The sequence below is a fragment of the Chiloscyllium punctatum genome, chromosome 16 (genome assembly GCF_047496795.1).
Source record: "Chiloscyllium punctatum isolate Juve2018m chromosome 16, sChiPun1.3, whole genome shotgun sequence".
In the NCBI taxonomy this organism is placed as follows: Eukaryota; Metazoa; Chordata; class Chondrichthyes; order Orectolobiformes; family Hemiscylliidae; genus Chiloscyllium; species Chiloscyllium punctatum.
In genome coordinates this window covers 3,629,475-3,657,031 of record NC_092754.1, presented here as the reverse complement: position 1 = coordinate 3,657,031, position 27,557 = coordinate 3,629,475, and the positions used below count along the sequence as shown (strand labels likewise).

Here is a 27,557-nt window from a genome sequence, read left to right as displayed (position 1 = left end):
GATCCCTTTGTGCTTTGGCTTTATTAAGTTTCTCACCATTTAGAAAGTAGTCCATGCTTTTATTCTTTTTGCCAAAGTGCAAGACCTCGCACTTGCTCACGTTAAATTCCGTCAGCCATTTCCTGGACCACTCTCCCAACCTGTCTAGATCCTTCTGTAGCCTCCCCACTTCCTCAGTACTACCTGCCTGTCCACCTAACTTCGTATCATCGGCAAACTTCGCTAGAATGCCCCCGGTTCCCTCATCCAAATCATTAATATATAATGCGAACAGCTGTGGCCCCAGCACCGAACCCTGCGGGACACCGCTCGTCACCGGCTGCCATTCTGAAAAAGAACCTTTTATCCCAACTCTCTGCCTTCTGTTAGATAGCCAATCCTCAATCCATCCCAGCAGCTCACCTCGAACACCATGGGCCCCTCACCTTGCTCAGCAGCCTCCCGTGTGGCACCTTATCAAAGGCCTTTTGAAAGTCCAGATAGACCACATCCACTGGGTTTCCCTGGTCTAACCTACTTGTTACCTCTTCAAAAAATTCCAACAGGTTTGTCAGGCATGACCTCCCTTTACTAAATCCATGTTGACTTGTTCTAATCAGACTCTGCTCTTCCAAGAATTTAGAAACCTCATCCTTAATGATGGATTCTAGAATTTTACCAACAACCGAGGTTAAGCTGATTGGCCTATAATTTTCCATCTTTTGCCTTGATCCTTTCTTGAACAAGGGGGTTACTACAGCCATCTTCCAATCATCCGGGACCTTTCCTGACTTCAGTGACTCTTGAAAGATCTCAACCAATGCCTCTGCTATTTCCTCAGCAACCTCTCTCAGAACTCTAGGGTGTATCCCATCGGGGCCAGGAGATTTATCAATTTTAAGACTTTTTAACTTTTCTAGCACTATCTCTTTCGTAATGGCAACCATACTCAACTCAGCCCCGTGACACCCTTTAATTTTTGGTCTTCTCCAAAGACCAATCCTGAATAGAAAATCAAATGTCTTCAACATCTTGAGACAAGAAAATATTTTGACATGGGATTAGAGCATGACTCAGATACTTTCAGATATACAGAGTTTAATACGCCAGAATACAATAATGCAAGAAGGATTTACAAATAATAAAAGATTAATCCATTCATCAATGGAACTAGGAACTGAGTTGCCAGAATTCAGAGAACTGGTATGTCACTAGTCAAACAGAAAAACAGAACATTTATGTTAATTAATAATTACCTAGTGTGCTTAACTGAAAGATTTGCAGTCGCTTTCAAAAGTCTGAGACTATTTCCTAGGTTGGATGTGTACTAACTTGCACTGAAACTCTGTGTACAAGGGATTGTTACTTTTATATTGTTTCCAGTCATTGTTCCAGAGCGCAAGGAAATTAGCATTTAGCACATAATAAGCAATGTACGTTATTTGAAGGTTAACAGTTTGGTACATAGTTTTGTTCTTACTGGTTTTTCAGTGCTTATTGGACTTAGATTCTAAACCCTTTGGAATACATCTGAATACATTCAAGTATCTTTGAAACTAGTCTGTTTTAAGACCATTAACTCCGGTTTGATCTGCACCTGCAGTTTACCTATCAGATGACTTTTAAGAGGCATTTGGATGGGTATATGAATAGGAAGAGTTTTGGAGGGATATGTCTGGGTGCTGGCAGGTGGGACTAGATTGGGTTGGGATATCTGGTTGGCATGGACTGGTTGGACCGAAGGGTATGTTTCCATGCTGTACATCTCTATGACTCTGTAATTTATTCTAGTTGTGCCATTAAATGTTGTGTATTTTGCTACTGTGCAGGATAAGTTTAAATAGAAGGAAATAATTGAAGAGGAAAGGTTGAACATTTAAAGCTTGTACATTGCATAGACTCAATTCAACAGTCATTTAACAGCCGGGAGCCTTTAGGTGTATGCTAAAAGAAAAGGCTGATCAATTTATCATCTGTAAATCATTCAGCAAAAGCAACCATGGTACACATCAAGATCAGTAAGCACACGCTGTCTTTTAATTTAGACTTCCTGCTTTGATTTGAAGGTTCGCATTTAAGGAAAATATTTCCTTTTTATGATATGAATGGTTACCTCCCTTGGCATTTAAACTGGCTCACTTTCTGTCCCAGTGTACATACGATCATGTCAGTCAGGAGTCGGAGAAGACCATTTTGCACCTCACATTGTTCCACCAGTCAATAAGATCGTGCTAATTGGATTGTGGCCTCAACTCCCTACCAACCCCAATACCTTTTGAGTGCTTTGTTTTAGAGCCAGCGTCAGAATCATCCAGCACAAAAATAGACCCTTTGGTTCAACTCGCCTGCGTTGACCAGACATCCCAATCTGACCTACTTCCATTTGCCAGCATTTGGCCCATGTCCCTTTAAACCTTTCATATTCCTATATCCCCCATATGTCTTTTAAATCTTGTAATTATACCAGCCTCCACCAATTCCTTTGGCAAGTCATTCCATACACACATCACCCCCTGCGCGGAAAAGTTCCCCTCGGGTTTGTCAAAGGTCTATCTACCTCTGCTTTCAAAGTATTCCATGACTCCATTTCCACTGCTCCCTGGGAACAGTGTTCCAAATACTGACTGCTGTTAGAGAGAGAAGTCTTCCTTCTGTCTGTCTTTAAATGAAAAACCCCTTATTTTTAGACTGTCACCTAATTCAAGTCTTACCCATAAGGGGAAACCTCCTTTCAGCTTTCACCCTACTGAGCCCCCTCAGAATATTATGTTTCAAAAGATCCCATCTCATTCTTCTAAGCTAAAGTGGATACAGACCTGGCCTATTCTTAAGTTAACGCCTGCATCCCAGTTATCAGTCAAGTGAACCTTCTCTGAACTACTACTACTGTTGTATCGATGCCCTTTCTTAAATAAGGAGACCAAAATGGTATACAGTACTCCAGCTGCAACTTCACCTAGCAAATGTGGCCAAACCTCCATACTTTTAGATTCCAGTAAATGGCAACGTTAGCCTTCCCAATAACTTACTGTACCTATATACTTGTGAGTATTTTCTGCTCCTGGGTCTCTGTGGAAGTCATGGGTGTATTGCTCCTTGATTGGTGGAAGAAAGGAGTTGCCAATGGCAGCGCATTTCATTTTGGGTGTGAAGAAAATACATTGTTAGTTGGGCATTCTTACATTTGGGGAAAACATACTTTGTGCAGTCCTGTTTAAATTTCAATACTTTAGAGAGGCAAAGAGGAATTTTGCGTGAAGCCAGTTGTAAAATTCCACTGAAAATTTGGTTTGAAGTCTGAATGAAATTGATTAATTAAGGTTTAACAGTATAATTAATCACTCTACTAATTCCAGCCCTTGGGGAAACCAGGGGGAAGTTAGAGGTCCTTAAAATTATGAGGAGTCTAGGCAGAAGTGAGTGTGTGTGTGGAAGGATTGAAAAGTAAAGAGCGCTGACACCAGGTGAATGGGAAAGGACAAATGATAGCCCAAGGAAAAACCTTTTTCACATCGCAAGTGGTTAGGAGGTGGGATGCAATACTATAGTTGTATTGGAGGCAGATTTGTTTGTGACTTTCAGTCAAATTGACTTGTCACCTTGAAGAGAGAACTATTACAGGGCTCTGGGGATAGATCTTGGGTTGGGATGAGCTGATATTTTGCAGAGTACTGACCAGGACATGAAGGGCTGAATGACTGACTGCCTGTTGTCTTATAACCAGGCTCTGATTCCTCACAAATGTATTTCGTTCTCTAAATCTACAAGGTGATGCAAGGCTTCAGTATTTTCAACATGTCAAGAGAGTAATTATATTAAAGTATAAGCTTTATCGATATTGGGATTTTGCTGTCTTCTAGTTTAGAGTGAGTTTACAAGATTGAAATATACTTCATAAAAAGAATGTGAAATCTACTTACAAATACCTGAGGTCATTATTGGTGTGAACCTTAATTGAACCACAGAGCATGTCCACAGCAAAAATGTCTGAAATGGAAAAGATTGGGACTACGGCACTGGGTCCAGGTTTCCCTCAAATAATTAGAAAATGGTTTCTTCAAAATTAATGACTCGTGAGCAAAATTGCTTCTTTAAAATGCGAATTTCCTAAGCGTTTGAACCTTTGATCTAATTGGTTGCTTATTATAGGGGAGATAACGGATTTGTGCACTGATTATAGGCATTTGAAGCTATACTTACTGTCTAGGAAACTCTGGGAACTTAAGCTACTCAAAAATATAGGCAAATATTATTGTGAAAGCTGATCTAAGACTTACAACATCAGTATTTTGGTACATTTTTAAATGTAAGTACAATGTTTAAAAGTTGGCTCAAGCTGTATTCAGGATGTTAGATTTAACAAACTAGCCTATTATTAACATTTACAATAGGAACTGATTTGAATGGGCAAATGCTTGTACTTCATAAATGCCTGTTAACAAAAATTGAAACAAATCTTCTAAATGCCACAGCTTTTGAAGCACGTGATAAACTGTCAAGCGTCAAAGAGGATTGGTACTGGTGTAATTGGAGTGTTTCTCAAAATTAGTATTGTTGTATTACCTTCAGCTGTCTTAGAGCCATTGCCATAGATTTGTGGATATTTCTTTATCCTCAAAATTGACATCAGACTTAACAGAAGAGCATCTTTTCCTAATGGACTCTTAACTGTCACTGAAGTGAAGGACTATTCTTTATGTAATTCTTTGCAATGTTCTCTCATTTCTGCTTAGTTTGGATAGTGTGTGCAAAGACTGATAAGCATTTTTATGTATTGCAATTACCTACTCCTGAAGCCATGTCAGAAGATGAAAATGAATTGAGCCACTTATCTTCTTGTAACAGTGCTGTGTACTTTTGACTCTTCAAACTGGTGATTACTTATTTAATGACTGAAACAGTTCTCTTTTGTAGGACAATAGATGAACAATTCCCTTATTGAAACCTAACCTGTTTATTCATTCTTGGCGGACAATGAGGGTACAGCAGCTCCTGTGCCAGTTATATGCCATTGCTTCTAATCAAATCATTATGCTAAATTTTATTCCGTAACTCTGGGGATTTTGACATACCTGGCTCACTGGAATGATAAATTGCTGCAAGGAATTGCAGCAAATTTCCGTATTGCTTTCTAGGTCATGGTGTTCTCAACTTCACTTAATCTTCAGCCTCTGGAAATTCAAATTATGACTTAAGACCCAGTTGTGATTTTTCTGGTAATGGAAATTAATTTGACTAAGGAATTGGGTATTTTTTAATAACCAGTTGAGCTACATTGTATGGGTTGAAAATGTGTCGCTGGAAAAGCGCAGCAGGGCAGGCAGCATCCAAGGAGCAGGAGAATCAACGTTTCAGGCATCCGCCCTTCTTCGGCTGATGCCCGAAACGTCGATTCTCCTCCTTGGATGCTGCCTGACCTGCTGCGCTTTTCCAGCAACACATTTTCAGCTCTGATCTCCAGCATCTGCAGTCCTCACTTTCTACATTGATGTAAAGTTACATTAATGGTTTTTTATGTTTGAATATTTAATGTGATTCAAAATATAATTTCTGTGGCTCAACCCAAAAATTAGCTGCAGGGACATTAGTTATTGTAATTCTATTCATGAACAGTTTTAACAATATGGCCTGGATTCTTCTAAAGCAGTTTAGAATTGATGGACAGGATTGCAGTGGCATATAAATAACACCAGCTTCATGCTTGTTTGAAAATATTTTATGGGTTTTTTTCCACAAAACTTCCTTATCAATCAAAAAAGTGCAGCACCCTCAACTTGAAGGGTTTTTTTTAAATCTGAAGGAATAAGACTCCACACTTGAGAGAGTCAATTTTCAAAGACAGAGTGGTTGCATGACAAGAAGGAATGTTCTCTATGCTGTTAAAGTGTACTTACACTGGGACAGATGAATATTAACCTTTTCTCATGAGGTTAAAGTGTATCATACAGTAATGTCATGACATTTCATGCATTTCCTTGTTGAACCTCTTGATGAGGTACTGTTGTAGGAGGGCATCTCGGACAGCAATCTTCTCATTTTCTCATTTAGTGATGACCATGTGTGAAGTTGCTGTCTAATTTACATGTTAATAGCAATGAGTGCAATAAGCCGTTTACTTTTGTTACAAAATTCACTCAACATTTTTGCAGCACTTCTGGTACATAAAATGACTTGGGATATATGGTGACTCGAGATTGACTTGCAATCATTCATTTCTGTTAGATTCACTTTGTCATAGTCTTATCTGTCTTATTTGGAATAAACTTGTAAAACAATACAGATTTATAATTGGACAGTTGGTTCTTTCCATGTGCTTTGAAGATTTTTAGAATGGCTTTGTAGTGGAGGGGGGATATTCTGGTTTTCTGCATCTGGTTTTTACAAATACATCATTAAGGACAAAAGGATGACTCTGGAGCGAATAGGGCCACTTAAAGATCAGCATGGCGGCCTTTGTGTGGAGCCACAGGAGATGGGGGAGATACTAAACGAGTATTTTGCATCAATGTTTATTGTGGGGAAAGGACATGGAAGATATAGAATGTAGGGAAATAGATGGTGACATCTTGAAAAATGTCCATTTTACAGAGGAGGAAGTGCTGGATGTCTTAAAATGCAAAAGTGAATAAATCCCAGGACCTGATCAGTTGCACCCTAGAACTCTGGGAAGCGAGGGAGATGATTGCTAGGTCCCTTGCTGAGATATTTGTATCACGATAGTCGCAGGTGAGGTGCCGGAAGACTGGAAGTTGGCTAACATGGTGCCACTATTTAAGAAGGGTGGTAAGGACAAGCTAGACTGGTGAGTCTGACATCGGTGGTGGGCAAATTGTTGGACGGAATACTGAGGGGCAGGATATACATATATTTGGGAAGGCAAGGACTGATCAGGGATAGTCACAATGGCTTTGTGCATGGGAAATCATGTCTCATAAACTTGATTGAGTTTTTTGAAGAGGTAACAAAAAGAATTGATGAAGGTAGAGTGGTAGATGTGATCTACATGGACTGCAGTAAGGCATTCGGCAAGGTTCCCCAGGGGAGACTGGTTAGCAAGGTTAGATCTCATGGAATACTGGGAGAACTAGCCATTTGGATACAGAACTGGCTTAAAGGTAGAAGACAGAGGGTGGTGGTGGTGGGGGAGGATTGTTTTTCAGACTGGAGGCTTGTGACCAGTGGAGTGCCACAAGGATCAGTGCTGAGTACACTACTTTTCATCATTTATATAAATGATTTGGATGTGAACAAAGGAGGTATAGTTAGTAACTTTGCAGATGACACCAAAATTAGAGGTGTAGTGGAGAGTGAAGAAGGTTACCTCAGATTACATCGGGATCTTGATCAGATGGGCCAGTGGGCTGAGGAGTGGCAGATGGAGTTTAATTTAGATAAATGTGAGGTGCTGCATTTTGGGAAAGCAAATCTTCACAGGACTTGTCCACTTAACAGTAAGGTCCTAGGGAGTGTTGCTGAAGAAAGAGACCTTGGAGTGCAGGTTCATAGCTCCTTGAAAGAAAAGTCACAGGTAGATAGGATAATGGAGGAGGAGTTTAGTATACTAAAACAGTAGGGTAGAAACTGTTTCAAAACTGGCTGGTGCAAGATAGAATTGAGTTTGAGAAGATGTTTCATTTTTGGGAAGTTCAAAGAGGGGGATTATTAATGCAAGATAGTCAGTTATAAACCTGATGTGGAACCTTTGAAGAAACATCTTCATTCAAGAGAGTGCTGAGTATGTGGAACTTGCCATCATATGGAATGATTGAGTTGAATAGTATAGATTCAATAAAGGTTGTTAAAATTAGGCAAGGACATGAGGAAGCAAGGAATAGGCTATGTTAATTAGCTGGGATCAAGTAAGGTGGGAGGAGATGTGTGTGGAGCAGGTAAACTGACCTGCACTAGTTGTGTCCAGTGCTGTTTCTGTGCTGTAACTGTGACTTGGCAGACTAGGTGCAGTTTGCTCCCCATGGAGCATATCTTCAGTGTACTGTCACTTTCTAATTCATTATCATGACGTAATTATTGTCAACCATGCAAACAAAACGCAAGAGGTATATGTTCTCCTGAACAATCACCAGGCGTAAGTAAAACTGGAATTAAATATTCCTAAAGCAACTTGTTCCAAGTCAGCAATGTACAAGATGTTGGTCTGTGCCAGGTTAAGTTGCATACAGTTTTTATACTAGAGATTATTGTATCTGTTTAACTTCAGAAATATGAATCTGCACTGTGTATTCATATTGAAGCCCTAGATAAAATGCTGCTTATTATGAGAATTCAGTTTAGTTCTGATTTCATTCTAAGGTTGACACTTTCACAGTCGGTGATATTGTTCGCATAATGGATGATTTAGAAACTGTAAAAAGACTTCAGACCGGTCATGGAGAATGGACAGACAGCATGACTCCAGTAAGTGCCTTTTAATTTCTTTGTGAAACATTTGGCAGGAAATATGAACTGACTGTTGGAAATTCCTCGATTAGTGCTTTCTGAATCATCTGTTATTAGATCTATAACCTACTTTGCATTGATTGTGAGAGCATTATCAACTTGACTGAGTGCAGATGTCAGTGCAGGAATTCTTGTACAACTTCTGGATAACTCTGAAGGGCTCTCTGCCACTGCCACAACCCCCTTGCCCTCGCCCTGTTGATTCCTTGCAGGTATGATTCTGTAGTATCTGGCACTCTGTAGTTCTTGGTGCAAATGCCCAGTCTTCACATGGTGTTCAAGAAAGTGTGTTTAGAAAACTATTAAACTGTGAATGGACCTACAGGTTAACTCAGTACTGTCCTCACCCAGTTCAACTATCAGAGGTGACTAAGTTGTGATATTATAAGCCTATTTTTGTTCCTTATTTATCCCCCATGAGTATGCAGGCCATTGCAGCACCAGTCAAGTGCTTTGGTAGAATAAATCAACTCAGCTTTGACCAGGTATGGTTAAATAATACTTCAATCATTTGAGTTTTGAAGAAAAGTTTCAGATACTCCTGAATAAGAAGTTGCTGTCTTGCTTTCTTCAATGTAAAACAATTTAAATTTAAACCAGTGTTATAATCTGGAATCTTTACATTGAATATTTCTGTTGTATACCCTGCAGGCATTGGGACAGGTTGGGAAGGTATTAAAAGTATATGGCGATGGAGATTTACGCGTGGGAGTTGGGGGTCAAACCTGGACCTTTAATCCTGCTTGTGTAACTGCAGCACAACCAGGAGAAGTAGATGCCAACCTCATGACAACAGACAACACTAACGATTCAGCAAGTAAGAGATTCAAAACAGTAGTTTCTTGATTGGCGTTATTGCTTTAGCTAGTACCTCATGAACAAATATAATTATTATCATTAAATATGCATTGTAGCTCTTAAGATAATAGTGAATCTGTGAAGCTAGGTTTATGAAACAGAATTGGAAAATACAGAGAACAAACACCACTTCTAATTTTCACTTTTAAAAAAAACTCTAATTCCGTAAATGAGTTTCATTGTTTTGTAAAGGGTAACATACACGAACCACATTCACTATAAAAGAAAAAGGTTGCCCCTCATGTCTTTTTTAAACTTTATCCTCTCACCTTAAAAATATGCCCCCGAGTTTTGAACTCCCCCGCTCTGGGGGGGGAAAAAGACCCTTACCATTCATTCATTAGCAGAGGGATTGAATTCAAGAGTCGTGAGGTGATGTTGCAGCTGTACAGGACTTTGGTTAGGCCACATTTGGAGTACTGTGTGCAGTTCTGGTCGCCTCACTTTAGGAAAGATGTGGAAGCTTTGGAGAGGGTGCAGAGAAGATTTACCAGGATGTTGCCTGGAATGGAGAGTAGGTCGTACGAGGATAGGTTGAGAGTTCTCGGCCTTTTCTCGTTGGAACGGCGAAGGATGAGGGGTGACTTGATAGAGGTTTATAAGATGATCAGAGGAATAGATAGAGTAGACAGTCAGAAACTTTTTCCCCGGGTACAACAGAGTGTTACAAGGGGACATAAATTTAAGGTGAAGGGTGGAAGGTATAGGGGAGATGTCAGGGGTGGGTTCTTCACCCAGAGAGTGGTGGGGGCATGGAATGCGCTGCCCGTGGGAGTGGTAGAGTCAGATTCATTGGCGACCTTTAAGCGGCATTTGGATAGGTACATGGATGGGTGCTTAATCTAGGATAGAAGTTCGGCACAACATCGTGGGCCGAAGGGCCTGTTCTGTGCTGTATTGTTCTATGTTCTATGTTCTATCTTATCTATGTCCCTCATGATTTTACCCCTCAACCTCCTTTGCTCTGGTGAAGAGTCCCTGCTTTTCCAGTTTATTTTTATATTTCAAATTGAGTAGGCACTTAGAAATGAATTGACAGTATTACAGTGATTGAATGCAGCAGTAGGCCTGATTGGATCGTTTGATGGGGCAAATAGCCTCCTCGTGTGCACTAAGAGAATGTGTCATCCATTAAAATAAGAATGATGGACTTCCACCCTTGCATTCCTTTTTGTCCTTGGCTCCCATAGCAACCTTTGATAAAATTAGGCTTCAGTCTGATGCTAGAAACACACAATTTCAGTGTATTGTCATTTCTTAATTCATTATCATTATTTAATTACCATTAGCACTTTGGGGGCCAGCAACCACAATTCTATTAGTTTTAAAATATTGGTGGAAAAGGTTAGACCAGATCTAAACGTTGAAGTTCTAAATTGGCGAACGGCTAATTTTGACGGTATTAGGCAAGAACTTTCCAAAGCTGATTGGGGCAGGTGTTTGCAGGTAAAGGGATGGCTAGAAAATGGGAAGCCTTCAGAAATGAGATAAAGAGAGCACAGTCAGTATATTCCTGTTAGGGTGAAAGGAAAGGCTGGTAGGTGTAGGGAATGCTGGATGACTAAAGAAATTGAGGGTTTGCTGAAGAAAAAGAAGGAAGTACATGTCGGGTTTCGGCAGGATAGATCAAGTGAATCCTTAGGAGTATACGTAAGAGGAAAATGAGGGCAAAAAGGGGACATAGCTTTCGTAAATAGGGTTAAGGACAATCCAAAGGGCTTTTTACAAATACATTTAAGGACAAAAGGGTAACTAGGGAGAGAATAGGGCCCCTCAAAGATCAGCAAGGTGGCCTTTGTATGGAGCCACAGGAGATGGAGGAGATACAAAATGAGTATTTTGCAAGGACATGGAAGATATAGAATGCAGGGAAATAGATGGTGACATCTTGAAAACTCTCCATATTACAGAGGGGGAAGTACTGGGTGTCTTGAAACACACAAAAGTGGATAAATCCCCAGGACCTGATCAGGTGGGAACTCTGTGGGAAGATAGGGAAGTGATTGCAGGACCTCTTGCTGAGGTATTTGTATCATCAATAGTCGAAGGTGAAGTGCCAGAAGACTGGACGTTGGCTAACGTGGTGCCACTGTTTAAGAAAGATGGTAAGGACAAGCTAGGGAACTATAGACCAGTGAGCCTGATCTCGGTGGTGGGTACCTTATCGGAGGGACTCCAGAGGGACAGGATGTACATATATTTGGAAAGACATGGACTGATTAGGATAGTCACCATGGCTTTGAGCGTGGGAAATTATATCTCATGAACTTGATTGAGTTTTTTGAAGAAATAACAAAGAGGATTGATGAGGGTAGAGCAGTAGATGTGTTCTATATGGACTTCAGTAAGGCGTTCAACAAGGTTCCCATGGGAGACTGGTTAGCAAGGTTAGACCTTATGGAACACAGGGAGAACTAGCCATTTTAATATGGAACTGGCTCAAAGATGGAAGACAGGGTGGTGATGGAGGGTTGTTTTTCAGACTGGAGGCCTGTGACCAGTGAAGTGCCACAAGGATCGGTGCTGGGTCCACAGCTTTTCAACATTACATAAATTAGGATGTGAGCATAAGAGGTACAGTTAGTAAGTTTGCAGATGTCACTAAAATTGGAGGTGTAGTGGACAGCGAAGAAGGTTGCCTCAGATTACAGCAGAATCTTGATTAGATGGGCCAGTGGGCTGAGGACTGCAGACGGAGTTTAATTTAGATTTATGCGAGGTACTGCATTTTGGGAAAGCCAATCTTAGCAGGAGTTATACACTTAATGGTAAATTCATAGGGAGTGTTGCTGAACAAAGAGACCTTGGAGTGCAAGTTTGTAGCTCCTTGAAGGTGGTGTTGCAGGTAGATAGGATAGTGAAGAAGGCGTTTGGTATGCTTTCCTTTATTTGTCAGAGTATTGAGTACAGGAGTTGGGAGGTCATGTTGCGGCTGTACAGGACATTGGTTAGGCCACTTTTGGAACATTGCGTGCAATTCTGGTCTCCTTCCTGTTGGAAAGATGTTGTTAAACTTGAAAAGGTTCAGAAAAGATTTACAAGGATGTTGCCAGGTTTGGAGGATTTGAGCTATAAGGGGAGGTTGAATAGGCTGGGGTAATGTCGGAGACTGAGGGGTAACCTTATAGAGATTTACAAAATCATGAGGGGCATGGATAGAATAAATAGACAAGATCTTTTCCCTGGGGTTGGTAAGTCCAGAACAAGAGAGCCTAGGTTTAGGGTGAGAGGAGAAAGATATAAAAGAGACCTAAGGGGCAACTTTTTCATGCAGCAGGTGGTACGGGTATGGAATGAGCTGCCAGAGGAAGTGGTGGAGGCTAGTGCAATTACAACATTTAAAAGGCATCTGGATGGGTATATGAATAGGAAAGGTTTGGAGGGAAATGGGCCAGATGCTGGCAAATGGGACTAGATTGTATTGGGATATCTGGACGGCATGGACAAATTCGACCGAAGGGTTTGTTTCCGTGCTATACATCTCTATGATTCTATTAGCCATACAGCCACAAAACACAGAGGTATATTTTCTTCTGGTCACTTATTGTGCAAATATGTTGGAACAACACACATTAAAATCAAGCCTTTTTTAATAAACCGGCAAATGTCACTGAGCATTGTTTAGAGTGATTTGGAGGATGTTGCTGTTTTATAACAAAAGGATGTTAATGATGAAGGCAATGAGAAAGGTCAAGGTCAGAGCCACATGACACCAGGTTAAAATCCAACAGGCTTATTTGAAAGGAGCAGCGTTCCGAAAGCTTTTCATTTAGACTATAACCTGGTATCGTGTGACTTCTGACCTTTCCACCTCAGTCTAACACAAGCACCTCCACATAACGAGGAAGGTGTGATGGGGAGATGTTACAATAAGTTCTTGAACTGTCTATTCCCCACCCCTCCAGTTCTGATTAGCTTTGTTTTATTTCTAGAATTTTTCTCTCAGCTTTTAGATAATTCCATAATTCCTGCAGGTCAGTTAGAAACATTTTTCTCATATTTCATGACCAAATATGTGCTTTCAGTAGCCTCAGTCTTCTGCATTGTAAATCAAAAAATAATTTTGACGTACTCGCAACACTTCTGTTCCTCCAAGTTAAATGCATTTCAAATATACAAAATTCACTTGCGTAGTAAGTGAAATAGAACATTTATCAGCACCAGATTGAAGCATGAGTTCATCAAATATTTGTGTGGGAGCCAAGGACAAAGTGAAGAAATGTGAGATTGGAAGTTCATAATTTTTGTTCTATTGCATGACACATTCTCTTACTGTGCAGAAGGAGGCTGTTTTGGCCATCAAACAATCCAATCAGGCCCATTCCTGCATTCTATCTCTGTAGCACTGTAAATTCATTTCCCACAAGTGCTTACCCAGTTACCTTTTTAAAATCATTGATCATCTTTAGTTCCACCACTCAAAGGCATTGAGATTTTCCAGGTCATTGCACAGTAAGCAAAAACCTCAAATCTGTTTCTCCTAGTATTTGTGGCATCAGTTAATGGAAAATCTTTCTTGTGATAGGTTTAGATAAAACAGACTATCTTGCGTACCTCCGAGGAGAGCAACCCAATCTTCTGTAACCTAATCTTGTGTAGAAATCACTTCTCCCTGGGGTATGGGAGATACTCCTTCCCCTCCGGATGGGTATTTTGATGTTGATGTCTGCTGACAGAATTGACAATAGTGTTCTATTGTCCAACCCTGATGAATTTCACCTTGAAACAAAATCTGTTTTTTTTTCTTGAAAGAAATGCAAGCTCCTGATGGGCCTGAGCAGGTGGAGGTGGTGATGTTCCAAGGTCCATGCTGTAGTAGCTGACATTAGATGTTGGAAGTAACCTTCGAGAGAAGTGAAATGATCAGAGTTTCCTTCTTAACCCCTACTCGAAGTGTGCAACTCACAGATATATGAGGAATCATTTGACTTAACTATGAGATTCCCATCTAGTCTTTGGTTGAAAGCAGCATTAGTGAATATTGGAAAATGTCCAATGATCTCTGCCTGCACCCTTCCTCTGTGACAAAGAGGAAAAATAATAGGAAGGAATTGAAGACTAGAAGTATCTGCATTGTATATTTTAAAAGCAAAATTTTAAAATCTTGCATCAATTCTTAACGTATTTTATGCCAAATTTTGCAGTGAACAGTGTACAGAGGAACCTTGATTATCCAGCATTCGATTATCCAGCATTCAATTATCCGAATATCAGGTTATCCAGCAAAAGTACAAGGTCTTGATGCTTGGCTAAACTGTTATCCAGCATTCAATTATCCAGAATTCGATTAACTGAGCGAAATACTCCTCGCCCGTGTCTTTCAAATAAATGAGGTTCCTCTGTACTGCTTTAGTTCAAATAATTTTAGCCACCAGCATTAAGAATTATCTTTCTGTTCATGTACTGTAGGTTCTGTTATCTCTGTCCTCGAAAAACTGCTGTCACAGTCGACAGATCAGAATAATCCTGGACGGATAGTGATCGAGGCTGCTCATGGCAATGCTGCAAAGGTCCGAGATTTGGTTCAGAAATATCCAGAGAAGGCAAGTGAGCCTGCTTACTTGAAAATTCCTCTAAATTCATCGCACATTTTATTTTGTGGTAAACCACATTTTTGTATATCTGTGAGGAGTTGAGTGAGAAATTACTCACAGGACATTTCAGGACCATTGGTATAGTAACAGTTTAACCCCAAAGTTTCCTGACTGACAAAGGGTTTGTTTCATGTTGTAGATTTTTGAGGAAACTACAAAATATATGGAGTAATAAAATGGATACAAGTACTGATGTGATTTTCTTTCACAAATCTGAGAGGCTAACATTTTTGGTTCTAACAGCCTGCACAATTCTAATCAAACTTTTCTAGTTTTGAAAGTTCCACAAATTAAGCCCTTCTGCCAAGGTAAATAGTCCCTGAATGTTGCTAGGAAACAAAGCAGAACTGTCTTCTGAACCTAACACTGGTATCTTCTGAACTGAAATGAAAAACGTGTTCCTGAACTGGCCATGGGAAATAGTGGATGTGTTGGTGGTGGTTTTGGATTCTGGAGGGTGGCAACCAGAACCACGTTGTTGAAAATGGGGGGAAAGGAAAAAAGGAGAAGGAAAAAATGAGAGTTTTAGATGAACATGATGAGTATCGAAAATTCTGAAGTCGGTAATAATTGTTGTGTGGTAGCATGACACCTGTGGATGTGATATATTTGTATTTTCAGAAAGCTTTTTTTTGCCGGAGTGCCACGTGAAACCATTGTTGCTAAAAAATGGGACTGGTAGCAGTATTGTTAAACCATTGCAGAATTTATTTATTGTAGCTTATGACTTTCTCTACTGCAATTTTCATGAAGGCCACTATCATAACAAAGAAAATGGGAAATATTTAGTTGCTGGCATTTTCACAGTGCCCAAAGATGCTCCTACGTAATAAAATCGCTAGTTATTGAAAGAAATAGCAAATAAAAGATTAGGTGTAACAAAGCAGGAAATACATTCCCATATTGAATTGTGCAGCCTGGAACACAAGTCCGGAACCATTTTAAACATAACAATGCTGCTTGAAGAGCCAAAAGTTGATTGGCATTCCTTTCTGTTGTTCTTTTATATAAGCAATCTTATAACTTGCATCCTGCTATACGTTTTGCAAATCCAAAGGAATTTTTGTGACCCACCTGTCACTTAAGTGAAAGGTTGGATTTTATTGACTGGGTTCCTGACTGAGAGAGTCATCGTGATTAAATTACTTAGTGTGGAAACAGGCCCTTCAGCCCAACAAGTCCACACCGACCCGCCGAAGCGCAACCCAACCATTCCCCTACATTTACCCCTTTTATCTAACACTATGGGCAATTTAGCATGGCCAATTCACCTGACCTGTACATCTTTGGATTGTGGGAGGAAACCGGAGCACCCGGAGGCAACCCACGCAGACAAGGGGAGAACTCTGCAACACAGAAAAGACCCTTTGGTCCATTGGGTTTGTATCGATCAAAAACAACCAAAATGATTATTCAAAAACCATTTTCCAGCATTTGTTCCATAGCCTTGTATGCCTTGGCATCGCAAGTGTACATCTAAATACTTCAAGGTTTCTGCTTGACCACCCTTACGGGCAGTGAGTTCCTAATTCCCAACATCCTCTTGAGTGAAATGACATTTCCTCTCATCTCCTGTAAACCTCCTGCCCATTACTATGTCCCCTGGTCATTGATCCCTCCAACATGGCAGGAAGTTCCTTGCTGTTTCTACCCTATCTATGCCCCTCATAATTTCATTCATATATTTTATACAAGAGAGTGATGCTGCAGAAAAAGCTGCTTATGAAACATTCACTGACAAGTCAATCAAATATTTTCTTGTGCAGGTTGACATTAAGAATCAGGGCAAGACGGCACTGCAGGTGGCTGCTCATCAGGGGCACCTCGAGGTGGTGAAAATTCTTCTGCAGGCAAATGCTCAGCTGGAGATTCACGATGAGGATGGTGACACAGCACTGCATTATGCATCGTTTGGGTATGAAGGATGGTCTTTTTATGAATGTTTTAATGCATGTGTAACCAAGCTGGGATCTATTTTGTAAAATTATATTGGAGCCCCTATCCCTTTTTATGAGCCTTAAATTAGTAAAACATGCTAATTATAAGTTGCCGATGGGTTTTTCATTGTGATGAATTGACCAGCCTACCCACCCCCTACCATGCATTATGGAAAGATAACCAGATCTCGCTCTGTGGATAGTTAGCATACGTCCGCACCCTAATTACTGTGTGACGCGGCATTGGCAAACTCGCTGTATTGTCTCATGCTGCTAACTTGTTTTCCAATGTGTATGAAACAATGAGCATGATGCTTTAGTTACCTAACACATGCTCATTGAGAGAGTACTTTACTATATTTTAAAGGTGTAAAAATTGTACATTTTGAAACTTGAGGGTTTGGCAAACACAGCGCCATTGAGATGAACAGCAAAATCAAATTTTAAAATATCTATCAGTAATTCCCAAGATTGTTATTATCCTCCAGAATTATTGTTCTCACTTTTTTTGAAAGTATCTTTTGTTTGTTTCTGAGATATGGGCAGTGCTGGCTGAGCCAGCATTCATTGCCCAAATCTAATTGCTGTTGAAAAGCTGGTGGTGAGCTGCCTCTTGAACCACACAGTCAATTGGTTAGTGCATCACAGTGTTCAGGATTTTCACCCACTGACACTGATATAACAGCTTGATATAGTTGCAAGTCAGGATGGTAATCCTGGTGGGCGGCACGGTGGCACAGTGGTTAGCACTGCTGCCTCACAGCGCCAGAGACCCAGGTTCAATTCCTGCCTCAGGCGACTGACTGTGTGGAGTTTGCACGTTCTCCCCGTGTCTGCGTGGGTTTCCTCCGGGTGCTCCGGTGTCCTCCCACAGTCCAAAGATGTGCAGGTCAGGTGAATTGGCCATGCTAAATTGCCCGTAGCGTTAGGTAAGGGGTAAATGTAGGGGTATGGGTGGGTTGCGCTTCGGCGGGTCAGTGTGGACTTGTTGGGCCGAAGGGCCTGTTTCCACACTGTAGTGTAATCTAATCTAATCTAATCTGCTTGAAGGGCAACTTGCTGGTGACTGTGTTCCTGTGCATCTACTGTCTTTGTCCTCTCCCGTGATGGAAGAAGTCACAGGTTTAGAAAGTGCTGTCTTTGGTGCTGCGGGGAATTAATGTCATACATCATGTTGAAGTCACAAATGGTTGCTTCTCTCTCTCTCAATGTTGTAGGAAGTAAATATTGAAATGGGCAGCAGTAAGCCATTCGGCCCTTCGAAGGTGATGAATGGGCTACTGTTTAAGCAGCTGTTCTGTCCTGGATGGTGTATAGTTGGAGCTACACTCATCCAGGCAACTGGGGAGAAATGATATTCGACCGAACATTAACAGAGTTAGCCTAATATTGGTAGTAAATAAAATGCTAAAGTCTAATATAAAGGATACAGTAACACAGCTTTTACAAAATCTCAACAGGATTCAACAAAATCAACATGGATTTTGAAAGAGAAATCACATTTGGCAATCTGCTAGTGTTTTTTGAGAGTATAAGTACCAGAATAGATGTAAAGGAACCAGTGGCTGTGGTACATTGGGATTTTCATAACGTTTTCAAAATCCAACATAAAAAGTTAGCGTGCAATATTAAAGCATATGGGATTGCTGGTAATGGGTTGAGAATTGGTTAGCAGTCAGGAAACAGAAGGAATAAATGGATCTTTTTTGGAAAGGCAATGATGAGTATGGTACTATAGGAATCAATACTTGAGCCCTAACAATCTCAGTCTATCTCTGTGATATGGATGAGGGAATCAAATGTAATATTTCCAAGTTCACTGGTGAAATAAAACTTGGAAGAATTGTGTGTGGTGAGGTGTAAGTAAAAAGGCTTCAAGGCAATTTAAATCATTTGAATGATGGATGTGGTACGATATGTACAGGAAAATCTGAATGGCAAATTATTATTATAAATGGTAAAGATCGGGAGAGGTTAATGTACAAAAGGAGCCTGGTGTCCTTGTACACCAGTCAGGAAGCAAACATGCAGGTTCAGTCAGAGTATGAAGTCAAATGGTCTGTTGGCTTTTATTTCAAGAGGATTTGGGTACAGGAGCAATGATATCTTGCTGTTGCTGTCCCAGGTCTGAGTGAGGCCACACCGAGAGTATTAGAACAGAGAACGATATAGCACAGAACAGGCCCTTCGGCCCTCGATGTTGCGCTGACCTATGAACTATTCTCAGCTCGTCCTCCGACACTATCCCAAAATCATCCATGTGCTTATCCTAGAATTGTTTAAATCTCCCTAATGTGGCTGAGTTGACTACATTAGCAGATAGGGCATTCCACACCCTTACCACTCTCTGCGTAAAGAACCTGCCTCTGACATCTGTCTTAAATCTATCACCCCTCAATTTGTAGTTATGCCCCCTCTTACAAGCTGACGTCATCATCTTGGGAAAAAGACTTTCACTGTCCACCCGATCTAATCCTCTGGTCATCTTATATGTCCCTATCAAATCCCCTCTTAGCTGCCGCCTTGCCAATGAGAACAGGTTCAAGTCTCTCAGTCTTTCCTCATAAGACCCACGCTCCAGACCAGGCAACATCCTGGTAAATCTCCTCTGCACCTTTTTCCAATGCTTTCACATCCTTCCCGAAATATGATGACCAGAACTGTACACAATGTTCCAAGTGTGCCTGCACCAGCATTTTGTATAGTTGCAGCATGATATTGCGGCTCCAGAACGCAATCCCTCTACGAATGAAACCTAACACCGTATGCTGCCTTAACAGCGCTATCGACCTGGGTGGAAACTTTCAGGAATCTACGTACATGGACTCCAAGATCCCTCTGCGCATCCACACTACCAAGAATCTTTCCATTGACCCAGTACTCTGCCTTCCTGTTATTCTTCCCAAAGTGCATCACCTCACATTTAGCTGCATTGAACTCCATTTGCCACCTCTTAGCCCAATTCTACAGTTTATCCAAGTCCCCCTGCAACCTGTAACATTCTTCCTAACTGTCCACTACTCCACCGACTTTAGTGTCGTTTGCAAATTTACTAGTCCATCCACCTTATGCCTGTGTCTAAGTCATTTATAAAAATGGCAAACAACAGTGGTCCCAAAACAGATCCTTGTGGCACACCATTAGAAACTGGACTCCAGGCTGAATAGTTTCCATCAACCACCACTCACTGCCTTCTTTCAGAAAGCCAGTTTCTAATCCAAACTGCTAAATCATCCTCAATTTTATGCCTCTGCATTTTCTCCAACAGCCTTATCAAAGGCTTTACTGAAGCCCATGTATACCACGTCAATTGCCCTACCCTCATCTACATGCTTGGTCACCTTCTCAAAAACTCAGAGGCTTGTGAGACACGACCTACCCTTGACGAAACCATGCTGACTATCTGCAATCAAATTGTTGCTTGCTAGATGATTATAAATCTTATCTCTTATAATCCTTTCCAAAACCTTTCCTACAACAGAAGTAAGGCTCACTGGTCTATAATTACCTGGGTCATCTCTACTGCCCTTCTTGAACAAGGACACAACATTTGCAATCCTCCAGTCCTCTGGTACTGTATACAATGACGACTCAAATATCAAAGCCAAAGGCTCTGCTATCTCCTCCCTAGCTTCCCAGAGAATCCTCAGATAAATCCCATCTGCCCCAGGGGACTTGTCTACTTTCACTTCTTCTAGAATTGATAACACCTGTTCGTAACTAACCTTGATCCTTTCTAGTCTAAAATCTCATACCTCATACCTCATTCCTCTACTCTACAATATTCTCCTTTTCCTGAGTGAGCAGTATTGTTTGCAGTTTTGGTCTCCTTACCTAAGAGGATAGGCAATGCAGTGAAGGATCATTAGACTGATTTGCTGGGATGGTAGAGGTTATTGTATGAGGAGAGATTGGGTTGATTCGTTCCAAGTTCATTAGAGTCTGGAAGAACTACAAGAGAGCCCATTGAAATTTAGAAGCTCTGACTGGGCTGGACAGAATGGATGATGTTTCCCCTGGCTGGTGTACTCTATGGGAGCAAGGATTCACCATGTGATGATATAGGGTAGACCATTTAGGGCTGAGAATTATTTTCGCTCACAGGTTGGTGAACCTATGGAATTCTTACCCATGTTATGTTGTGGAGGCCAGCACACTGAATATCTTTAAGAAAGAAGTAGATTTCTAGGACTCAAGGGGTAAGGAGTGTGAGCAGCCAAAAAGTGTTGCGAGGGAGGATCAGCCATAGAGTCATACAGGGAAACAGACCCTTCGGTCTAACCTTGCTGACCATACATCCCAATCTGACCTTGGCCCATATCCCTCTAAACTCTTCCTATTTATGTACCCATTCAGATGCATTTTAAACATTGTAATTCTATATATCACTGTGTGCAAAACGTCACCTCTCAGCCTCCAACGCTCCAGGAAAATAAAAACCTAGCTTGTTTAGCTTCTCCCTATAGCACAACTCTCCAATCCCAGCAATGTCTTTATGAAACCTTTCTGAACTCTTCGAATTTAACAACGTCTTTCCTATGGTAGGGAGACCAGAATTGGAGACAGTATTCTAAAAGTGACATTGCCATTGTCCTGTACAGCCACAGCACGACATCCCAACTCTTATGCTCGATCCATTGACCACTAAAGGCACGTGTACCAAATACTGCCTTCACCACCCTGTTTACCTGCGATTCCACTTTAAAGGAACTATGCACCTGCTCCCTTAGGTCTTTGTTCTACAACACTTCCCTGAGCCCTAGCATTATGATCATATTGAATAGTAGAGCATTTTATTGGGCTGTATGGCCTATTCTTGCTCTTACTTTCTATATTTTGTGTGAATTCCATCATACTCTTGACTTGTGCCTTGGAGATGGTTTGAGGAGTAAGGTGGTGAGTTATTTGTCTCAGGGTTCCTCATCTCTGCCTGCACATGTGGCCACAGTATTTATATGGCTAATCCAGTTTGGTTTCTTAACAGTAACCCCAAGGATGATGATGCTAGCAATGGTACTATCACTGAGTATAAAGGAAACATGATTAGTGTTACTCTTGTTTGAGCTGAACATTCTTTGACAGTTGTTTTTAGATTAGATTAGATTACTTACAGTGTGGAAACAGGCCCTTCGGCCTAACAAGTCCACACCGACCCGCCGAAGCGTATACCACCCAGACCCATACTCCTACATTTACCCCTTCACCTAACACTATGGGCAATTTAGCATGGCCAATTCACCTAACCTGCACGTTTTTGGATTGTGGGAGGAAACCGGAGCACCCGGAGGAAACCCACACAGACACTGGGAGAATGTGCAAACTCCACACAGTCAGTCGCCTGAGGCAGGAATTGAACCCGGGTCTCTGGCGCTGTGAGGCAGCAGTGTTAACCACTGTGCCACCGTGCTGCCCATGTGTGGCATAAATGTTATTTGCCATTTATTAGCTCAAGCTCAGTTGTTGTCCAGTCTTGCCACATTTGAACATGGACTACTTAAGTATCTGAGGAGTTGCAAATGATGCTGAACCTTGTGCAATCATCAGCAAAAATCCCCACTTTAGATCTTATGATGAATCAGCTGGAGATGGTTAGAGAATCTCTGAGGAACTCATGCAGCAATGTCCTGGAGTTTCGACAACTGTTGTCCGTGAGCCACAGTAATCTTCCATTGGACAAGATGTGACTCCAACCAGTGGAGAGTTTGATTTTACAATTCACATTGACTGCAGTTTCTCTAGGGATCCTTGATGCCAAACTTGGTCAAATGCAGCCATTCTTACCTCAGTTCTAGAGTTCTAGCCCTTTTTTTTCAAAGTTGTACCTTTTTATCTCTTTCCCCCCCCCCCCCCGGCCATATTGAGGTCAGGAGCGAAGTGACCCTGGACAACCCAAACTGCACCTTTAATAAGCAAGTTATTGCTGAGCAAGTGCCACTGATAACAAGCACAGATATTGCTATCAAGAGTAGACTGAAAAAGCAGTTATTGGCCAGGTTGGATTTGACCTGCCTGCCTTTTGTGACAGGACATACCTGGGCAATTTCCCACGTTATCAGGTAGGTGCCAGTGTTGTGACTACATTGGAACAACTTGGCTGGGCACAGCATAGCTAGTTCTGGTACACAAGGTTTCTATACTTTTTTGCTAGCTGTGGTCAAGGCCCTTAACCTTTGCAGTGTCCAGTGCCTTCTGCAGTTTCTTGATGTCACATGGAGTGAGTTGAGTTGGCTAAAGGCTACCATTAGTGATGGTGGAGAGTGCAGGAGGACGTTTTACCATTTATACCTGTGTGAAAAGTGAATGCTACAAAGCAGTTTTTTTTTAAAGAAAAGCTCCTCTGTAACCAGAAGTAATGTTTGTTCTCTATTTTCTATTCCCTGCTGTAATTTTCAAAGCAAAAGGCAAGGTTTTCCACCTAAAACAAAATGGTGTGGAGGCTGAAGTTTGGAAATGAAACCACAGATTGTTAAAGAACCTCCCCAGTTCTCCCAGCATCAGCGGAGAGAAATGGAGTTAATGTTGCAAAGAATCATCTGATTCAAGCGTTAACTCTGTTCCCCTCTCCACAGATGCTGCCAGGCTTGCTGTGTTTCTGTAGCACTTTGTTTTTATTTTAGGTTGGATTTCCAAATGATTAAACTTGATAACGCAATGTAAAATGAATAGTGATTAGTTGTGCCAAATTTCCTCCATTCTGCTATGTTTAAGTTTTGCAATTGTTTTTTTTTTAACATGAAAGAGGAATGTTGTGAGCTTTGCAGCTTGTTAAATCAAAATTAAGCCTAATTTTAAAAGTTCCAGTTATTTGCATGTCTGTATCAAATTATTCAAAGTTGTTAAAACAGTAGTGTTGAAATTAATTTAAGAAACTGTAATAAAGTTTCTGTAAGTAGGTCTTAAAGTTACTTCTGAACTACTTGTTTTGTAAACTTGTCTCTTATCACATTAGCAATAGTTAGATGTATTTGTTTGGTATAGTTGCCATGTTTGGACTGTGGGCCAAACCCCAACCCTCCTTTATTTTGGAGGAGAAAGCATTGCAGGGATGTTAGGTATGTGTTCCCACCTGCTAGTACACTCCAGTGCATGTATATGTGTAAATGTACCTGCTGCTAAATGGCTGTGCGTAACTGTGACATTTGCTAAAAATGATCATGACTTTTGTATTAAATTTTGTCATGGCTGTTATTGTCAGCAGCATCCTCTACATCTCTTCCTTTACTTCCTTTGAGTCTGTACACACAGTGCAATTAACATGGGGTAAACTCGTAAGTAATTGATTATTAATTTTATTTGTTTTTAATCACAGTAACATGAAGATGATATTATATCATCTTTGCTTCAAAACCTCATTTTCCAGGAAATAAGAGTTCAGAGCTGTTGATAAAATTCCCAGCTTTCACGAGATTACCTCCAAAGGTTCTGACTACTTTGATGTGAAGAAAATGTTTTTACCTTCAGCGTACAAATGACTACCTGATTAAAGCCATTTCATTTTAAGCTACAGTCACCAGCAAGTTGTAGTGAGCCTGGACCATTTAATTTAAAATGATTATATTTTAGCTTCAGTGGAAATTAGTACCTCCTCCCAAATGTTGCCTGGCTGTGGAAAGCAGGGTGCTGTTTATGTTTGCTTACAAGTGCACAGTGCGCTGCTCCCAGTCCATATGCAGTGCCAGTTAGCAGCTAGTAAGATAAACTTTTTGTTTCTACTAACTGTAAAGTTATGAATAATTTTTAAAAATCATGGTGTGCTCAATTGGACTGCGAAGGAGCTCCTTCAAGCTTGCTTCCTATTAATATGTGTAGAAATAATTGGGTGACCAGGTCAATGTCTGCCACTAACTGTTGCTTTTTTTTAATATAGAAACCAGCCTGAGGTGGTGAGACTGCTTCTAAGCAAAGGTGCAAATGTTAATCTGCTCAATGCTTCAACATGTTCTGCTCTGCACATTGCAGTAAACAAGGGCTTCATGGAAGTTGTGCGTGCACTTTGCGAACATAATTGCAGTGTTAATCTGCAGGTGAGCTGAAAGTCACAAGTAGTTTCACTTCATGCTCTTTGTCTAGGGAGAAGAAAAGCTGAGAGTGCAAGAAATAGGATTGTCTGCTTATTTGACGGCCAAATATATGGAGATGCGTTCATGCAAAGTGGGGAAAAGTCCAAAGAGTAATGACAACTATATGATAAAGTATCATCATTAAAAACAACCAGTGAAAAATAGTATCCAGCCCATGTTGTAAAAGCAATGACTGCAGATGCTGGAAACCAGATTCTGGATTAGTGGTGCTGGAAGAGCACAGCAGTTCAGGCAGCATCCAAGTAGCTTTGAAATCGACATTTTGGGCAAAAGCCCTTCAGGAATAAAGGCAGTGAGCCTGAAGCATGGAGAGATAAGCTAGAGGAAGGTGGGGGTGGGGAGAAAGTAGCATAGAGTACAATGGGTGAGTGGGGGAGGGGATGAAGGTGATAGGTCAAGGACGAGAGGGTGGAGTGGATAGATGGAAAAGGAAATAGGCAGGAAGGACAAGTCTGGACAAGTCATGGGGACAGTTACTGAGCTGGGAGTTTAGAACTAGTGTGAGGTGGGGGAGGGGGAAATGAGGAAACTGTCGAAGTCCACATTGATGCCCTGGGGTTGAAGTGTTCCGAGGCGGAAGATGAGGCGTTCTTTCTCCAGGCGTCTGGTGAGGGAGCGGCGGTGAAGGAGGCCCAGGACCTCCATGTCCTCGGCAGAGTGGGAGGGGGAGTTGAAATGTTGGGCCACGGCGCGGTGTGGTTGATTGGTGCGGGTGTCCCGGAGATGTTCCCTAAAGCGCTCTGCTAGGAGGCGCCCAGTCTCCCCAATGTAGAGGAGATCGCATCGGGAGCAACGGATACAATAAATGATATTGGTGGATGTGCAAGTAAAACTTTGGATGTGGAAGGCTCCTTTAGGGCCTTGGATAGAGGTGAGGTAGGAGGTGTGGGCGCAGGCTTTACAGTTCCTGCGGTGGCAGGGGAAAGTGCCAGGATTGGAGGGTGGGTTGTTTGGGGGCGTGGACCTGACCAGGTAGTCGTGGAGGGAATGGTCTTTGCGGAAGGCGGAAAGGGGTGGGGAGGGAAATATATCCCTGGTAGTGGGGTCTGTTTGGAAGTGGCGGAAATGTCGGCAGATGATTTGGTTTATGTGAAGGTTGGTAGGGTGGAAGGTGAGCACCAGGGGCGTTCTGTCCTTGTTACAGTTGGAGGGGTGGGGTCTGAGGGCGGAGGTGCGGGATGTAGACGAGATGCGTTGGAGGGCATCTTTAACCACATGGGAAGGGAAATTGGAGGAGGCCATCTGGTGTGTTCTGTAGTGGAACTGGTCCTCCTTGGAGCAGATCCGGCGGAGGAATTGGGAATATGGGATGGCATTTTTGCAAGAGGTAGGTTGGGAAGAGGTGTAATCCAGGTAGCTGTGGAAGTCGGTGGGTTTGTAAAAAATGTCAGTGACAAGTCGGTCATCATTAATGGAGATGGAGAGGTCCAGGAAGGGGAGGGAGGTGTCAGAGATGGTCCAGGTAAATTTAAGGCCCATGTTGGTAACTGAAACATTTAAACCCTTCCATGGGTCAGTGGCATTGCTGATAAGGCCAGCATTTGTTGCCCATCCCTAATTGGCCTTGAGTTTCTATACTGTAGGGAATCTAATTGGCTTCTAGGTCATTTTAGAGAGCATGTGGTATGCATCTGGAGTCACATTTAGGCCAATCCAGGCAAGGATGGCAGGCTTCCTCCCCAAAGGAGTATTAATGATTGACAGTTAAGTGCTGTAAAATAGGTTCAGTTTTCCTACTCCAATTAAGGTAATCATTTGAAAAATATGCCTATATTTGCAGATAACAAGTTTAGCTAAAAAAAACTATTGATCAAGGAACAATGGAGAATGAGGGATTGAAGGAAATTGATATTAATAAGGAGATTGTGGGTTGCATCAGTTAGTGGGATTGAAGTTGATAAATTCCTAGGATCTGATATTTTGCATCCCAGAGCAGTGAACGAGGTAACCCTGGGGATAGTGGATGGGATGGTGATCATCTTGTGGAATTCTAGAGTTATGCAGTGGTTCCTGTGAGCTGGATGGTAGCGGATGTCACTCATTGAAGAAGGGATGGAGAGAGAAAACAGAGAACTACAGACCTGTTAGCCTCACGTTAATAGTCGGGAAAATACTCACTTATTAAGAACGATGTGATAAACAGACACATGGATCATAATGATCTGATTGAGCATTGTCAGCATGGATTTTTGAATGGGAAATCGTGTTTAACAAATGTGATCACATTTTTTTGAGGCTGTAATTAACAGAATTGATAAAAGGAGATCTATAGATGTGGCACACTTGCCTGTTCAGAAGGCCTTTTGATAAAGCCTCCCACAGGAGGTTGAAAGTATGGATAATAGGAAGTAATGGACTGCCATGGATTGAGGATTGACTAATTAGACAGAGTTGGAATAAATGTGGTGTTCTCACATTGGCACGCTGGGATTAATAGGATACAAGAAGGATCAGTACTTGGGACACCAGCTATTCACTATATACATGGTGACAAAATGTAATATTTGAGTTTGCAGATGACCCAAAGCTAGATAAGAGTGTGTGCTATGAGGAAGATACAAAGCAGCTACTCGAGGATTGGATGGACTTTGAGAGTCGATGAGAGATGAAATATAATTTGAAACAATGTGTTGTTAACTGCTTTGTGAGGA

At 41.4% G+C, this 27,557-nt stretch overlaps 1 protein-coding gene across 8 annotated transcripts in view; it reads left to right on the top strand.

The window, feature by feature from the left end:
- Positions 1-27,557, top strand: part of mib2 (MIB E3 ubiquitin protein ligase 2) — a 229,932-nt gene that overhangs the window by 166,306 nt on the left and 36,069 nt on the right. For all 8 annotated transcript variants that reach the window (XM_072586015.1, XM_072586016.1, XM_072586021.1 and 5 more), the window contains 5 exons: positions 8,290-8,394; positions 9,088-9,253; positions 14,704-14,837; positions 16,655-16,803; positions 24,693-24,849. In XM_072586015.1, the coding sequence (XP_072442116.1) occupies positions 8,290-8,394; positions 9,088-9,253; positions 14,704-14,837; positions 16,655-16,803; positions 24,693-24,849 (711 nt within the window). The remainder of the gene's footprint in view (positions 1-8,289; positions 8,395-9,087; positions 9,254-14,703; positions 14,838-16,654; positions 16,804-24,692; positions 24,850-27,557) is intronic.